At 37.7% G+C, this 17,659-nt stretch overlaps 1 protein-coding gene across 4 annotated transcripts in view; it reads right to left on the bottom strand.

Annotated features, from left to right (window-relative positions):
• Positions 1–14,631, bottom strand: part of ADGRB3 (adhesion G protein-coupled receptor B3) — an 897,850-nt gene extending 883,219 nt beyond the window's left edge. For 3 of the 4 annotated variants that reach the window (XM_072642564.1, XM_072642566.1, XM_072642567.1), the window contains exons 1-3: positions 12,210–14,631; positions 10,575–10,756; positions 8,708–9,692 (exon numbers count right to left, since the gene is read on the bottom strand). In XM_072642564.1, the coding sequence (XP_072498665.1) occupies positions 8,708–9,464 (757 nt within the window). In that variant the 5' untranslated portion in view covers positions 9,465–9,692; positions 10,575–10,756; positions 12,210–14,631. The remainder of the gene's footprint in view (positions 1–8,707; positions 9,693–10,574; positions 10,757–12,209) is intronic. The other variant, XM_072642565.1, reaches the window with a different exon arrangement.
• Between the last annotated feature and the right edge of the window lie 3,028 nt (positions 14,632–17,659).

The following is a 17,659-nucleotide window of genomic DNA, read 5'->3' as shown; positions in this document are numbered from 1 at the left end:
ATTTGATTCTTATAATAACCCTGAGAGCTAGATGTTATTATTATCCTCATTTTAGAGGTGAGAAAACTGAAGCAAAGACAGGATAAGTAACTCTCCCAGGGTCACACAGCTAGTAAGTGTTTGAGACTGAATTTGAACTCATATCATCATGACTAGAGACCCTACGCTCTAAATACAGTGTCATCTACCTACCTCTGACATTATGTACTACATCTAGTAGGGTTTCAAATGTTTTGAATCACAAAAAATTAAAACTGGAAATATTCAGTGGCAGGAAACATGCAAAAAGATTAAAGAAGCTTTAAAAACATTTTTTTAAATCACCAAGCCTGCAAAAATTCCTTTTGATTTATAAAGTAACATTAGCTGCACACTTATTTGCTAAAGGCATTTTGTCCTTTCCAAATCAGTGTGCTCTTTCTATTCCGAAACAAAAAGCTCATGCACATATGCCAAGCACTAATGTATGTAAGAATGTCTTCTATAAGACAGAGATGGTATATTTGTAAGATAAAGTACCACCTTCACAGTCTGACATGAAAGATTATCCGCAATCTCCTTTAACCTCTCTATCCAGCCTCACCTGCTTATTACATCACTTCCCATACTCTATGTTTCAGACAGAAGGGACCACCTGCTCCGCTAAGAATTTGAGATACTCTTTCTTAGCGGTGCAGCACCACAGGGTATCTTCTAACTCTCCAATATTCTTCATCTGCTTCTCTAGGAATCCTTATCAGACCTTCAAGGCTCAGTAAGTATCACCTCTTTTAGGTGGCCTTCCTGCTACTGTAAGATCATAGTGTTTTCTCCTTCCTTAAATATTTCTGGAACATTTTCCTTGGATCCTTTTGGTTCATTTTCACTCTTAATCTTTTACTATACTCATCTATGTAAATGTCCTATCCCCTCAATAGAATGGATCCTTGAAGTCTTTCCCCCCCTTTTCTTGTCCCTTCTAACACTGTGCCTTACACATAGCAAGTACTGAATAAATGTTTATTGAATACAATATTAAATTTGTTAGACTTTTTAAAAGTTGTTCATTACGTTCATTGTTCAGATACAAGGCCACATGGTAATTTTCATGGCTACTGCTAAGGCAATTTCAGTGTTGTAGAAAAGAAAACTACTGGCATTGCTGCTTTATTGGATATTTTCTCATTTAGGTGCATTACATATTGGCATGACATCAAAATATAGCATCTCAGAATTATGCAAGATAATTTACCTCCTCTTTTGAGAAAGCTATTAGTCTGTAAACCATGAACTGCTAACTTTTATTACCACTTTTTAAAACATATCTCAAGCTTATTTTGAACTGAGTTTATAATTCCTCATACACATACATGTGTACACTAGTATACATATAAGCATGAACTTAAAAAACAATTGTAACTTTATTTCAAAAGAATTTGTTCCCTTTGTAGTCCAATATGCTTTATTTTATGTATTTAAAAACATTAATCTGAAGAAGGGGCTCTTGGCTAGCCAAAAGGATCACACACACAGACACAGACACAGACACAGACACAGACACACACACACACACACACACACAAGCTTAAGAATCACTGGTCTAAGTACAAAGAGTATCACATTCTAAATGACCTACACACATTTATATTATACATACAAATATAGATATGTATGTACATATATGTATATACATATTTAACAATGCAAATATTTATTAGTGAACTTCAATTATCATTGCTTAAATAAATAACATATTTAAAAATAAATAATGCCATTGAAATTTCAGATCTCAGAAGCATAAATTTTTAATTTAGATTCTTCCATAATAAACAAATTTTATAGAATAAATTATCATAAAAAATCGACCTTAATTAAAAACATAAGATGGAATCATTTTGAAATGACCATATGATTTTCCCGTAGCTAGCATATAATTAAAAATGTACAGTTTTACAGCAACAGAAAAATAGTTGCAAGTGGATTTAGTATCAGTCTTGTCTATCAAAGCAAGGGAAAATTAGTGTGTTCAAGAATTCCAATCTATCTTTCTCCCTGAATTACCTATCTTCTTTATACCTATCTTTATTAAAGAATTATACCCTATGTGGGCAAAAGTTCTGTCCACTTTGGAACACTTATATTGTTAAATATTTGCAAACTTCATCTTTAAAAGGATTAAACGTAGTTCACAGAAACTCAAACTATTGATTAATAATGAAATTGTTTTCCCATCCAATAGATATTACAAATACATATATACATACATATGTATATATATATATATATACATATTACAAATCAATAGGTATTACAAATAGATATATGCTTCAAGTTGAATTTCAAATGGTATGCTAAGTTAAAAATCCTAGGATTACTTTGATAGGAAAACTGATCAGAACTACACGGACTGTAGTTATTATCCAAGGTCTTTCAGAAGTACACACACAGTTAAATAGGAATCATCATTCATTCTTTTATTCTTAATTTTAGTATCTATAAAATAACCTATCACCATATAATAAATGTTTTGGTTTTTTAATGCCCTCTGTGAAGTAAGTTTAAGATGTAAAATACATGGTAACATTTTGAGTAGCAAAAAGGAGAAGAAAAATATTATCTTTTCTCCTTTCCTTTCTTCTTCCCCTACCATCATTGTAAATTCATAGGTCATGTTTAAGGTGCCTACACTTCTAAATTCTATGATCTTTTGATCCTAAGAGTAGATAATTCTTTTCCTGTTCTCCTATAAGAGATTCTTTGTACCTGTTACATGCTGTTTTAAAGCTGTGGAACAAGATTTGAATTTTTATTTTTTCTTATGCCATTTTTTTCAAGACTCAAATTTGTCATACTCAATTCAATAAACACAATTAGGTATATGGTTTAGTGCTATATGCTGAGGATATAAAGATACCCATGAGGAATTACCAAGTCGATAATATATATATTCTATGTATTACATAGACTACATATATTTGTGTGTCTATATTATGCATCCATAAGTGTGTTTTACTTCATAGTCTGTGGTGTTCAAATCAAATAATGATTACCCAGGTTGACTGGTCCTCTCAGGAGATTCAGTCTGTTTTCAGAATAGTATTCAAAGTTCTTCCAGTCTGTAACAATCACCTGTAATCACCTCCTCACCCCTACTCAGAATTGCCATATAAATAGGAACTTGAAATAATGCTTTTGCAAAGAAGCATCTTAGGTCAATATTCTTTTTGATTTGTAAATGACTTTGCCAACAAATGTTGAAATGGCAAGATTTTCAAAGACTATGACATCATTAGAAAAAACTGAGATAGATGGTTTATATAAAGTTAAGAAATATTTCTCAGTAGTTTCGCTTCTGCCATTTTGGATCATACCAAGTATTTTGTATAACCTATAACCCTAAACAGCAATTAGACGGGTTATAGTATTTCATAGAGGTTGGTAAGCCAGATTCTGAGTGAAATGAAACTGAACCTAAGACCTCCATCTGACACGTACTTGCTTTGTTCACTAGCTCTTCTTCATTCCTGGAATTCTCTCCAGATTGAACTCTGCCTCTTGGTCTCCCTTGTTGTTTTTTTAATCTTAGTTAAAATTCCACCTTCTGCAAGAAACTTTTCCCAGTTCCCCTTAATGCTAATGTCTTCCCTCTATGATTATCACTAATTTATCCTGCAATTATTTTGATTGTATATAGTTGCTTGCATGTTGTCTCTCCTATTTGGTTGGGGCCTCATTGAAAGCAGGAACTCTTTTTGCCTTTCTTTGTATGCCCAGAATTTAGGATAGTGCCAGGCATACGTAGTAGGTACTTAAATGCTTGATGACTTGATTTACTTTGCGTCAACAAGGAAGTCACTTAATTTTTCAATGCCACCAGCTGTTTCCTAAAACTCTGAGTTAGAGAAAAACCAACTATTTGCTGGTAGCATATCAATGGCTGTATTTTTCACACTGGGAGTGCAAAAGTGGGAATATGAGAGTTCCCACAACAAATAAATTACAGGTCTGGAACACACTCCTCCCGCCCCTAAAATTCAATTGAACACTAGGTAAAAAATAAATGGAAAAAGAAAAAGAAAAGTGGAAAGGTTGTCAGCAAAAGACCACTGACCAAAAGCAGAACTCAATAGGAGGCTGCTTTTTCAAACTGTTTTTTATTTGAATGGAACCCATTCCTATTTATCTCTCTTAAGTCCCATACCTTCTTTCAGCACAGAAAAGGGGTCTGTGCTGGAGGTGGGGGTGAAAGAGAAGAAGGTAGGAATTGACAGGAAATCTAACATACATTGAATGCATACATTATTTGTACATATGTTTATCCATACATGTGTATATATGTAGGTATATGTATGCATGTATGTGCGTGTTTATATATCTGGAGGGTAACAAACATACACACCTATGTGGGCCTCTTTATGTAGTTTGTTATGCATGTGTGTGGGTATATGTGTGTACATGTATATATATGCACACACACATATACATACATTGCATGTGTTTATATAGATGAACATATATACATATACATATCTCAGGAATGACAAGAGAAACAAATATCTCCAGTTGTACTGGAATTGAATTGTATACAAATAGACAACTATTTTAATTTCTCTTTATGCAAGGAACTCTTTAAAAAGCAAATGCGTACATTAGGTCCTAGGATTCTAAAATTTAGAGCCATAAAGGAACGAAGGAGGAAACTGAGGCTTAAGGAGGCCGTCATTTGCCAAAGGTCACATACAGTTAGCAGAGTCTGGATTTCAAATAAGATCCTCTGAATCAAAATCCAGTGCTCTAACTTTACACTCAGTGATTTAGACCTCCATTTTCCCAGTGCAGTCCCCTCCCCCGCCACAACCTCAAAATTTAGAATTCTGAAATAGTAATAATGAAGTCTCATGAGAAAACTTTATAGTATTGGTCCTATTCACCTTAAAAAAATCAATGTAGGCATGAGTATTAAAAACGGAGAAAGCCCTTCTGTATCAGTTTTTCATTCCACATATCAATTTTGAAAACTACATTAACTAATTTCATTTGTGCATTTTTTTGGCCAAACCCCCTCATTCTATAAACAATTTTGGCATAAGAGTTACCTGAATAACATCCTTGAGTAGAACACTAAAAAGGAGAAAAGAGTTTATTTCATTGATTCACACAGCTTTTATTATTTCATGTAAAGAAAAGAAAAAAAAAATCTGGGTTCCAGAATATACATGCCAGACAAAAACTCTAAATTATAAATTAAAGACAGCTGAAAACTATGTAAACACATCATCTCCTTAACAATGCCGTTATAGAATGATTCTCAATAATTCATGTCATAAAGAAGTTCTTTTTTTTTTTAAATCATCAGGTTCATTATGACAAATATTGAGCTTTCATTTTATTACTAATCAGATTTACAAACTCTAATCAGGTCAATATTTTAAAAAATAATTCTAGTAAAAATCTGGTCTCAGAACAGATATCACATTCCCTGAAGAGAATATTTGGTATGTTTGGTTTTTTAAAAAGACTTTGATACCCCCCCCCCAAAAAAATTCATACTCCATTGTTGGTTTGACTTTGAATTTGCATAAGATCTGAAAAAAAAAAGGAAATTATACCTTCTAAATATAAATGTCATATTAAAGCAGACCTACCCATGCAATGTGTTATTAATGACCCTTGGCATGATAGCATAGATGTTCCTAAGTCACTGTACACTTGTGGACTGTATGTGAAATAGTCATTCATTTGAGTACAAAAGCCATCAGTGCTTACTAAAAGTACAAAGCTATACAAAACTGATTATTTCATCCACTGCTCATAATCTTGACTTGTAATTCTGAAGAAGAGAAAATATATCAAGGAAAATGAAAAGATTGATGGCTTGAGGTCTCAATTTTCTAAAAATTATGCATTATGTTATTATTCTCTGAAGATAATTTGGTAGAAAATTAAGCTATAAATGATGACAGAAAACAAAAATAAGATGTGGATTCACCTTTGCTTGGAATAGAATGAAATCGTTCCTCTTTAAATTTCTTTATTAGCTGTTAACTACTGGAAATATATTTTGAACATGATTTAACCCTTTTTAAGTTAATCAGACCTTCCCTCTCCTTAGTTTTCATCTGTAGCAACTAATGAAGCTTCCTCTTAGACTGGTGTGAAAAACATAGCCTTTTAACCAATCACTTACAAAAACACAATAGCTCATAAGTATATTACAAGTATCTTCTTGTTCAGTTTTTACTCTGATTCAGATAACCTACGAAGGTTAAAGAAGGCTTCAGGCCTAAATTCAGAGAATACATACTGTAGTTGTTCACTGATCCAAAATAAGTTTTTAATCCCAAAACTGTTAAATTCAATTATTCAGTTCTCTTATCATGTTACTTGTCTGAACATCATTATTGCTATTTTCATAGAAGCATTCCTGGCCTCACTTTTTCCAGCTCATTATGCACAAAGAACAGAAATTGTCAGTCTGGTAGCCATGGACTAACTGTGAACTAACTGAATTTATTCATTTACTAAAAAAGTTAAGTCAGAGCAGTATATTTCCTCTCATCCTAGAACTACCTTGATTCATGCTTCTCCATCATGAGTAGCAAATTATTTGTAAATCATGCTTATTGTACATGGAACAACTTCTCTTGTCAACCACTGCATTTCAAGGGGATTAGCATGAAGAAAGTAGACTTATGAATTCATTATCTTTTAGAGTAGATTAAATTACGACAATTTGGAACTATTGATGAATATGGCTTTCCGGTTTTTATTTAGGAACTCAAACCTTTTTTTTCTTTATCTGCTTTTCTTATGAAGAGAGATTCTACCAATGCATTTTGTGTGCCTGTGTGTGTGTGTGTGTGTGCGTGCATGTGTGTGTGGTAGGCTTCTGATTCTAAGGGACACTAATTAGTTTTAAATGGTGTTAAATACCATCCCTGCAGTTGCAAGTGCTTCTCTGGGAATTTTACCAGAGAAAAGAACTCCTGTAATTTAAAATCACTTTGTTTTCTTCATTCACAGTTATTAGTGAAACAACGACCTGTAGAACTCTTAAAAGTCCCCCCTACACATATACACCCCATACTGTCCATTGGTCTGAATGGCTACCAAGCACATGTCCTTCACCAGCTCCATCTCCCTTGGGCAATTCCCATCCCCCAAAGTGCCTCTAGCAGAGGAATAGCTTGAAGCAAGTTCAGCTTTTCCTCTCACAAAGCCTTGGCTGGCCTTAAAGGAAATTCTCTTAACAACGTGTCAATTTTATATTGGCCACAAAGACAACTTCTGTTTGGGGGGAGGGGAGGAAAGAGGGACTGGAGCTTGGCTGTCCCTTTCCACAGACAGGGATCTTTGTGGCAATCAGAAAACATTTCCTGAATAAAAAATCAACACACTCTCCCTTTGCATGGTGGGGGAGCAGGCACAAACATATAACATCACTCCCCTCACAGAGATGAAATTCATCCAGTAACTTCCCAATTGGGAAATCTATTTTCTTCTCTTCTGTCCTTGTGATTCATTCTCCTCCCCCCCCGCCCCCCTCCAAATCACTTGTTAAACATAATCCACAGCTTCAAAATCTCTATGTAGCGCCCCTGGTAGGAACTGGACGAATGCTGTAAATCACTTCTACACTTTATGTCCTCCCTCTGCATTTCCGTTATACTCTGCCTTTCCAAACAGCCCATCTCTGACACTCTCCCTCTTCCTTTGTGCTGATCAACAGGGGACAGAAGCACAGGCAGAAATCCCTTGCAGTAGACCAAATAATATGAGTCTGCTAGTTCTCATACCACAATAATAACCCTTCTAGCCAGAAGTCCAGTGGGGGAGGTAGGGCAATTAATTTGCAAGTGTGGTTTAATTGATCCCCTTCCTCCCACCCATCCCTCTGCTCCCAACATCATGTGACTTCACAGCCATTGCGACACAGTGAGCTTGTGCTTCTAGTGGAGTCCCACGTGGGCCTCTCCTTAAGGATCAGAGAGCATGTGGGGTTTATGATACAAAGCATCTCAGGTAAAACCATAGATTTTTTTTTTTTTTTTGCTTCTCCAGCCTTGATTTTCAAGATGGACAGAGAATTCACTATTGAATTTGTATATTTTGTTATTTTGTTTTATCTTTGTAAGTTTTTTTTCTTTGCCTGTTCTTTGGGGGAAGTTGGGGAGGAAGTGAACCTGAAGTCCAAAAAGAACAGGATCAGAGGATTATTTTTTCCTCTGCAAATATATTTTAAGGGATTCCACATCTTCATTCCTTGCTTCCTCTCTCTACCTACCTCCTCAGTTCCCAGACCAAGATTATCATTTGACTTCCAACCTGTGACTATATCTTGGTCAAGCTGCAAACTCAAGGAAAGGCTCAGAATTGGTACGTGCTCTCCTCTACATGTACAGACACCGACAGATACATCTGGAAGAGCTTGCCAAGCTTGGGCACGTCTCACTGCATTTCAGTCCCCAAATTTCTTCAAAAGTCTCTGTGGGTATGCCTCATTCTGATCAAACTTCTCACCCTCCCAACTCCATATTCCCAGATCTCAAATCAATAACAACCTTTTTCTTGGCATTAGGCTCACATCAGATGAATCTAAATACACCAGAAATACAAGAGGAAGTAAGATGATCTAGGCTTAACATAAAAACCTTTTTTAAGTTTTCTAAGCATCTCCCTTCTTGCTCCATCCCCCTGAACCCCCAAACCCTGTTTCCTCTGTACTTACCTTCTTTCGGTGGGCGTTTGGCTTCCCTGGTAAGATTGCAGACCTGGGTAGTTTGCAGCTCCTGGGTTAGGCAGCCCTCCGTCTGCTCATTGAGGGGAAGCACCACGTTATTTAATAACATCAGGGACTGGTCGTCTATTCCCCATTCCCCCAAATGCTGAGGACAGGTGCATTTTGTGTACATGATCCCACACGACTCCGTTCTCCCATTTTCGGATTTTAAGCAGCTCTCCAGCCAAGTGCACAATACATGGCAACCAAACTGGCTTGGGCTCACCTTGTTCAAAACCAAAAACTCAAAAAAAGATTTTTCATCTTCATCCCCTTTTTTCTGTAATCCTGGAAATTCGATTGGATATACCCGACGTATTTGAATAAAATTTTTATCATACTGTAGAAATACAAAAGCATTCTTGGAATCGCAGAGTTGCATTATAGAATGGTTATTTTTCAAAAGATCCTTTATTTTTTCATGGGAAAAATGATCAAACTGATAAGCCAAGAGAGAAAAGTTAGAGCAGCTGAAGTCCTTTTTGGAAAATTTCAGGTAAATACTATATTTGGTTGGATCTGGATTTTCCAGCGTCCAAGTGCAGTTTGTAAAGTTTTTTGGAAACATTTCACTTACAGAATACGATCCATAAATGACTCCCTTCACCAACGTGGAACACCAGAAGTCTTGGGCAGCATTAAATCCAAACATAACCAGGAAATAGGTGGAAAATATATAAATCAGCAGATTACGAACAGCCTTCATCCTATGTCATTTGGCCTGTAAAAATGCGGATGAAATTACAATGCAAAGGTAATTCTGCACGCATTGAAAAAGAAACTCCTTCCAATATTGTGGCCAGCTGTTTTCAAGATTTCAGTTAAAACCCTTTACAAAAAGAAGGGCAGGTAATTTTTATTTTATAACGCAAGGAAATTGGTCGATGCTGTGGGAACAGCGCCACCACGTGGCCATTCACAATTGTCCAATTCCCTAAATTCAAATTAAAAATAAGATTTAATAGATCATACAATGAATGTTCTTACTCATCTAACATCTATCCCTGTCAGTGAATTATAAAACTAAAAAATTAAAATAAAACTTATAGATTTCACAAAGTGTCACTAAAGGTCAATTTTAAGACATTTCAAAAATCAATTTACATGTTTCTTTCCCCCCGCCTCTCAACTGTGCAGGAAAATATATCATCTCACATAATCTAATCTGAAAATTTAGGAACAGCTGTCATTAAATTATCTCCTTAATATTAAATCTGCAAAGTTATTGCCATGAGTTGCAACCACAATTTTAAAATGCACAAATTATTATTTGTTGCAGATGGAACATTATCTCCCATATGTTCTACATGCTTTTGAAGGACCAAAGGTCTCTGTAATGATAAATTCTTGTGAGACAAAATTAATATCAATGTATTTTCTTAAAATTTTGTAAATATTATCTTGGAAAGGGCATAGATAGGCATATACATAGAAGAAAATTATTTGACATGCCACTGAAAACCAGAATTTAAAGACATTCATTTCAATGTGACATTCTCTCTTGGGATGCATAAAGTGGATCACTGTATTAGTATCTGTATCCAAAGGCGATGTCAATGAAAAATCCCTGAACCACAGTAATTGAACTGGATTGAGGGTTTTAATTGCTTTTTAAAATTAGTGCTTTTATCTAGACTTTTCTACTGTAATTTGAAGATTTGCACGACAGATGAAAGACATTTTAGATTTTCTGTCTTAGCACATTGCAGGTATTGAATGGATCCCTTCCCAGTAATGGTCCCAAACCCCTCCTATTTTGTTGTGGTTGTTGTTTTATCTTGACTTTTCATGATATAATAACCTTGGTTATATTTACCTCTGTATGTTGTTATCCAAAAATAACTTGAATGTCTTCAGCTTTAACCTTTAAGAAGTTTTTGTTGTTGTTGTTTTCCTTAAAAAATGACTGACACTTCCTTTTCCAGTTAATGTCTAGGCTGAGAAAAGTGATGCCAAGTTAATTTTAAAAGTCTTTAGACTGCAGCCTCTTCCGCTGTTCTGTAAACAGAAACAGACAGACACAGAGGCAGTTAGAGTTTTGAATCTTGGCTTTACCTAGGTTCTTCTCTCCCAATCTAAGGAAAAAGGAAGCTTCTTCCTTCCCATTGCATAACACACACCAACGCATACATACACACACACACACACACGGACAGATTGAAGTCCCTGAAGAGATCTCTGAGCTTTCCAGATTATAATTTAAACTCTTAGTCTTGACATGGGTAATACAGCACCAACTCTAAACCTCTTTATAGCTGCAGTTTAAAATAACACCAGAACTGCCACAGCTATCAAAAACACTGGCTCCTCTGTTTCCTACCAAATATATAGCCCAGAGAATAATATATTTTTTCTTGATGAAGGGAAGTTACAGAACATCTAGACGTTTAAAAGAAAGGAAAAAAAAGTTAATGGAAATTCTGAGAATAAACCCCTTCTCTCCATGTTGCACTTTGCAGGCAATGCAGGTCTGCGCAGTATTCTACAGGATAGAGTGTAGGCGTTGAAAGCCAATGTGACAATAAGTGTCTAAATTAGGAATTCCAACCATGAAAAACGATTCATTTTATAATCTGCAACTCAAAAAGAGGTCTTCTTTTTCTTCCAAATGAAACCCCCGGACTTTTTCTTCCACATAATATGCCGGAGTCCATGTCTGCAGTGCTTTGCTCATCTTGAATTAGAAAACCTGGCAAAACAGCCCTGATTTCACTTCAGCGTTTGCTCAAGCGAGCTCCCTGAAAAAAACCGTTCTTGATTTTTAAAAGCCTCAGTACACAAAATCTCATTTTGTCCTTAATGCTAGTAAAAGAATAACTGAGATGGCCTCTAGGAAGGACTGCAGGGTCAATTAAAATACCTGCTTCTCCTCTTTAAGAAATAAGGAAGGAAGGGGGGGGGGGGTGTCGGAGAATCTTGAGATTAGGTCATTTATTTATTTAGTTAGTGATCTCCTGCTGAAAAGCAAACGGGCATTTAGTTGAGCTATGTAAAACTGATTTTCTAGGTGACACTGTAGTTTTGTTGAACATAGACGGCGCCATCACTCCACTCATTTTTCCCCACTGTAAGACCCACTGACTTCCCTTATCTTAACTTCCTATTAACCTAAAATTCCCCCCCTTCATAAAATTACCCCAATCACACACAAACGTCAGATTTTCTCTGTCTCTCTGGAAATGACTCCCAATGAAGCTGATCTCTCGCAAAACACACTTCTCTAACTTTTCAACTGCGGCGTATCAGTAAATGCAGGGATTTTTGGGGGGGAGGGGGAGGATGATTAGGTGAGGGGGCTGTTTTTGTTTGTCTGTTTTCCCCTCACCCCCAGCGTCTTAACCCGTCAGTGAAATGCTCTCCTTTCGCTCCCTCCCTATATTCCAGGCTCCAAAGTCTATGGCAATAATCCCCGGTAATGGGCATAGAGAATGAATACCCCAGACCCCCTTACCTTCCACTCCGAAAGCTGAGGGAGGCTATTTCTCTAAGAGCCTAGCACAGGCACACGTCCCAACAACAGTGATGGAGAGACTCCCCTTCTGGCCGAATCACCGTTGCCCATTTTCCCCGACTCAGGTTCCAAAACCAAGATAAAAAAAAAAAGAAAGAAGGAAAGAAAGAAAAGAAAGAAAGAAAAGCACATTCACAAGAAGGAGCAAAAAAAGGAGGGGGGAAGAGAGGACACCCCCAGCGAGCCCAGAGGTTGGCGCCGTATCCAACTCAATCCAACCTCCCAAACGGAGAACGGAGGGGGTGGGAAAGCCCAAGTCGAGAGACTGCAAGGGGAAAAAAAATGGAACTGGCTTTAGAGCGACGATTTGTTTGACCAAATCTAACCCAACAGCCCGAGTAGCCAAGATGCCAAGGAAACGCCAAGGCGAGAACTCTAAGCGCTGGAGCTGCTGTTTAAGCGGGTTTGTTGGGTTGGTGGGGTTTTACTGGTATAAGATTAACAGGCTTATTCTTGTTCCTCTTTTCTCCCTCCTCCTCTTCCTCCTCCCCCCTCAGGTACTGATGGACGGACAGCGACTAGGAAAAAAAAATCCTTGGCTGATGATGTCGGAAAGCTGTTTGAATGCCGAGTGAGGAGGGAGTCGAGAGAGGGAGAGGGAGAGGGAGAGAGATAGTAAAGCTCTGTCTGTGTGTGCGCGCGCGCTCGAGCTCTCCTCTCCCTCTCTTGTGTGTGTATGAGTGAGTGTGTGTCTGTGTGTGTGTGTGTGTGTGTGTGTGTATGAGTGAGTGTGTGTGTATGTGAGTGCGTGCGTGTGTGTGCTCGCGCGCGCGCACGTGGGCGCTCTCTTTCCTCCAGTGTCTCAGGGTGCGCGCGCGTCCGAGTGCGCTGCGCTCTCCTCTCCAGCATGGGTGCGCTTGGCTGCCCTCCCCGAGCTCGCTGTGCGCTTCCACCAGCGCTGCGCTCTCCCTCTTTAGTGCTGTCTGTGGTGTTTGTGCTTGTGTGTCAGTGAGCTTGTGTGTTCTATACGTGTGAGTGTGTGTGTGTGTGTGTGTGTGTGTGTGTGTGTGTAGAGAGAGAGAGAGAGAGAGAGAGAGAGAGAGAGAGAGAGAGAGAGAGAGAGAGAGAGAGAGAGAGCGGAATGGAGAGAGAGAAACAGAGAGATGGAGACAGAGAGATGGAGAGATGAAACAGGGAGGCGGGAGTGGGGTGCGAAGTGGGGGCGGCAGAGAACGGGGAGGTGGGAAGGCGAGAGAGGGAGGAAGCCAGAAGGACTCCAGTGTGCTCCAACCGGGCCTGCACGTCACGGCTACTCAAAACTGAGCACGTCCATCCTGCAAACGTTAGTTTCTGCGTCTGGGAGGTTTTTCCAGCCTCAGTTCCCACCGAGAGGGACTGGTTGCGACCGACTGTAAGAGAAACTCGGAGATCGGGATTGAAAGAAGGGGGCGGGAAAGGGAGGGCTGAGGAGGGTGCGGGTAGTGGGAGGAGAAATAGAGGAAGGAGGGGGAAGAAGTAAATCGAGCGCTTGATCTCCCTCTCTCTTAGCAAAAACCTGTCGCAGCCCGGAGAGCTGTCAGTTGAGCCCTGAGATACAGATTAATTGATACAGTTTTCTGAGGAGAGTAAGCATAGTAGCTTTCAAACTGCGGTCTATCCCCGGCTGAAACAATAGCAATTTTCTCAGTGAGACTGCAATTAACATCTTATTTGTTCTGGCTGGAAAATGGATTTGTTCTGATCAGGCTTGGGCTCCCCAGCCTTAGACATCCTTGCATTGCTCGCTGCGTGGCTATGGGCTCATAACTTTTTTTTTTTTTTGGATATTTCCTATTTTTCAAGTTACCCTAGTAACCGGTGTGGGGTGGGTAAGGAAGTGGGAGGAAGAAGGGGAGAGAGTATGGTAAATGCATCAAATGTCTCGATTATGCGGGGTGGGCGGGGGAGGTATTTCCGTTGTTTTTTGCCTCTAGTTCAGACTGCTTGCAGAAATATTTGATGGAATAACTCCAAATAGATGCTGCAAAAGGCTATTAGCTTCTTGGTTGTTTCTTTGCCTCCAAATTCAGTTAGTAGTTTCCAAAACAAACGCTAGAATGTCTCAGAGATAGAGCTGGAAGGGGGATTCTTAAAGTGGAAATTAAAAAAAAAAAAATCCTCAGCAGAAGAAAACTCTGTTGCTTCAGGCGGAGTTGAATAAAACAATTTTCATTCATTTCCTCTTTCCTATCCCTTCCCCCCCCCCCTTCTTTTCTTCCTTGATTCTTCCTCTTGTGCAGACTAGGCAACTGGAACAGCTTGTACAAGGCAAAGCGGGGTAAAGGGGGGGGGGGGGGGGATGTCCTGGATCTCCCTCCTAGCAAATTGTTTGAGATATGATAATTTTGGTTTTGCCCCCTAATGAATATTAACATCCCACAGAGCCCCTGCCTTAGAACCAACGTCGATGGAAATTCTGAGTAATTCAGCAAAGGAAAAAAAAATTGTCATTCTCTATGCCAAACAGCTTCAAGATGTGAGAATTATCAATTACTGGATTTAGAAAGTAGATCCTACTGAAAGGTGGTACCCTTCTTGATCGGTATTTTTAATTGAATTTTCAGCTCATTATAAGTACAACTTCTTTACGATCTCTAAATGGAGGAAAAAAAATTTGTTCGGTACTTATTCCAAGACAACATTTCTTAAAGTAAAGACATTTTTCTTCTTTAATTCATTCCTACTTCGACAGAGGTTTGTATTGTATTGTTAACCTTTCACACTTAACAGATTCTGATCAGTAGTTATTGGTCAGCAATTATAATTAAGGAGAAAAGATGCTAGGAGAGGCGTAATTGTTGCTTTTGGATAAATGGGGTTGGAAAGGTCTCCTTTAAAAAGGTGAAAGTTTATGTAATACTTTTGGTTTGTTTTTGGAAGGAAAAAGATGAAAGCTTTGCATAAGCTTTTCCTAAAAAAGAAACAAAGGGATGTTGAATGTGATTATATTTCTCCTTTATTCAGAGCAATTCCTTATATTATTTTTAAATGTGGATGATCTCGATGAAGAATAGAGAAATCTCCAAAATTAAAAAAAAAAATCTTTTCACACTAACAATGATCTCTGCATAACAAACCGAGGGACAGTCTATAAAGTGGTAATACTAATTGCTAAAGCGTGCACATATATTCATTTATATTCAAGTTGGAACATGAGAATAGGTCAGAGAAGAAAACCACCCTTAATAAAGTGTTTCACCCTTCACACTATTTCCCATAACCTTCATAAATTGCAGGCTACTGAGCTAGTCTTATGATGATTGTGGTAAGGTGTATTTATAGCAGATGATATGTGGATAATAAATATGCCCAGTAGGCCATTGTCTCTAGTAACCCCATAGACATTCTGACCCTTTAATTAACTTCTTTAAGGAGGTCAGCATCAAGAACTACTAAAAGGAATTTATGTAGAATATCTGTGTCTGATCTACTGGCTTTGATGATGACAGCACATTCCAAAGGAGAGCAAAAGGGAGAGGTACCAGTGGATTGTTTTTTATTTTTTCAACTTGTATGATTTTAAATGAGAGTGGAATTGAAATAATGCCACTTAAAGAAACAAGAGTAGGAACTGACAAAGTCCTGGGTTTTTGTATCAATCAATTTTTATGATGAATTGTAATGTCTGAATAATTACCTCCCTTGCCCTCCCAAAACTTTCATTCCAAATGACACATAGTAGGTCTGCATTGTTCCCTCCATATTACAGCTGGCACAGGTGAAATCATATAGTGAAAAGTGCTTAGGACTTTAAATAAGATAACTGGGATCCAAAAATATCCTAACAATTCCCTTCAAAGGTGACTTTAGAACAATTGCTTTGTTTCTCTGGCCCTCATTTTTCTCACATGCAGAATGACTTATTTAGATTAGATGACTTTTGAAGTTTCTCCTACCTTTAAATATCTGATTTTGTACTGTTAAATTAGCTTCTACAAGTATTTATTAAACATCTATTATATGCAAGTCAGTGTACAGGAGGGAAGGGAATAAGCATTTATGTAGTATGTGCTATGTGTCAGATATTTTAAATCATGATCTCATTTTATCCTCATATCAGCCCTATGAGGTAAGTTCTATTATTATCCTCATTTTTTATTATTATCCTCAGTTGAAGAAACTGAGGCAAATAGAGGTGAAGTGACTTGTCCCGAGTCACACAGTTAGACTTGGCTATCTGAGGTGACATTTGAACTCAGGTCATACTGACTCCAGGCTTAGCACTCCATCTCCTCTGCCACCTAACTGCCTCACAAATAAGACTACTCATAAATAAGAATGTATACAGATTAAAATTAATTTTAAGGACCAGTAGTACAGCATTAATGATTGGAGTATGTGATTTCAAGAAATTCCTCCTGTAAGATATAGAACCTAAGCTGGGCTAAGGATTCAAAAAGAAGAAGTAAGGATGACATTCCAGGAAAGGGACATATCCTGTGAAAAAATAGAGAAACTAAGACATTAAAAGTTGTATACAAAAAAGTCAGTAAGTGAAGCTTACAGAGATGAAGAGTTTGTGAGAGAAACTAAGGTGAAATAAATCTGAAAAGTAGACTTGATCCTGACTCTGAAGGGCTTTAAATACCAAACAAAGGATTTTAATTTTTTCCCTTCAGAAGAAATAGGCAGTCACTGAAAATTCTTCAGCAGATGAATATCAGCATATGTCCTTAAGGCTATAATACTTGGTAGTTGTTATACAGGGTAGGTTCTTATGAAGAAAGGGGATATACCTAGGTTTAGTGGAAAGAGTATTGTTTCTGAAATTAGAGATATCAGACTTCATGTCCCAGTTTTATTACACACAATACTTGGGTGACCTTTGACATGTTACTAAAAACCACGCTGAGATCTTAATTTTCTTATCTATGAAATTGAGTTAATGCTTATGTACCAAATTCACAGGGAGGACCTCTGAAAACTGCTGTTTAAATGTGGATAGCTATTATTATCATCATCATTATTGTTATTTTGACAGGACCTATGATTTTATTTGGATAGGAAATTCCAGGGAGGAGGAACTTCCTCTACTAATATAAATCTGCAGTTTACAACTCTTGAAAGTTGACCAGGGGCATTATATGGTTAAATGTCTTACCCATGAACAACCAGCCTGTATGCATCAGAGTCAATACTTTAACTCAGGACTTCCAAGTCTTCCTACTCTGAGGCCATCTCTCCAACTTTTTTGCCATACTGAGTCAATAAAACTACACGCATTTTTAGGTGACTATTAAGGGCTAGACACTGTGCAGTGCTAGAGATACAAACATAAAATGAAAGTCCCTGTTTCCAGAAAGCTTATTTTAGAGGTGGAATATTAAAAATAAATGTATATATGTGAGTGCATACAAAATAAGTGCAAGACAATTTGAGATTTATCACTAGCTTCTGCGAGAATCAGTAAA

The sequence above is a fragment of the Notamacropus eugenii genome, chromosome 2 (genome assembly GCF_028372415.1).
Source record: "Notamacropus eugenii isolate mMacEug1 chromosome 2, mMacEug1.pri_v2, whole genome shotgun sequence".
In the NCBI taxonomy this organism is placed as follows: domain Eukaryota; kingdom Metazoa; phylum Chordata; class Mammalia; order Diprotodontia; family Macropodidae; genus Notamacropus; species Notamacropus eugenii.
Note: the sequence above shows the minus strand (reverse complement) of the source record. Positions and strands in the feature narration are given on the sequence as shown.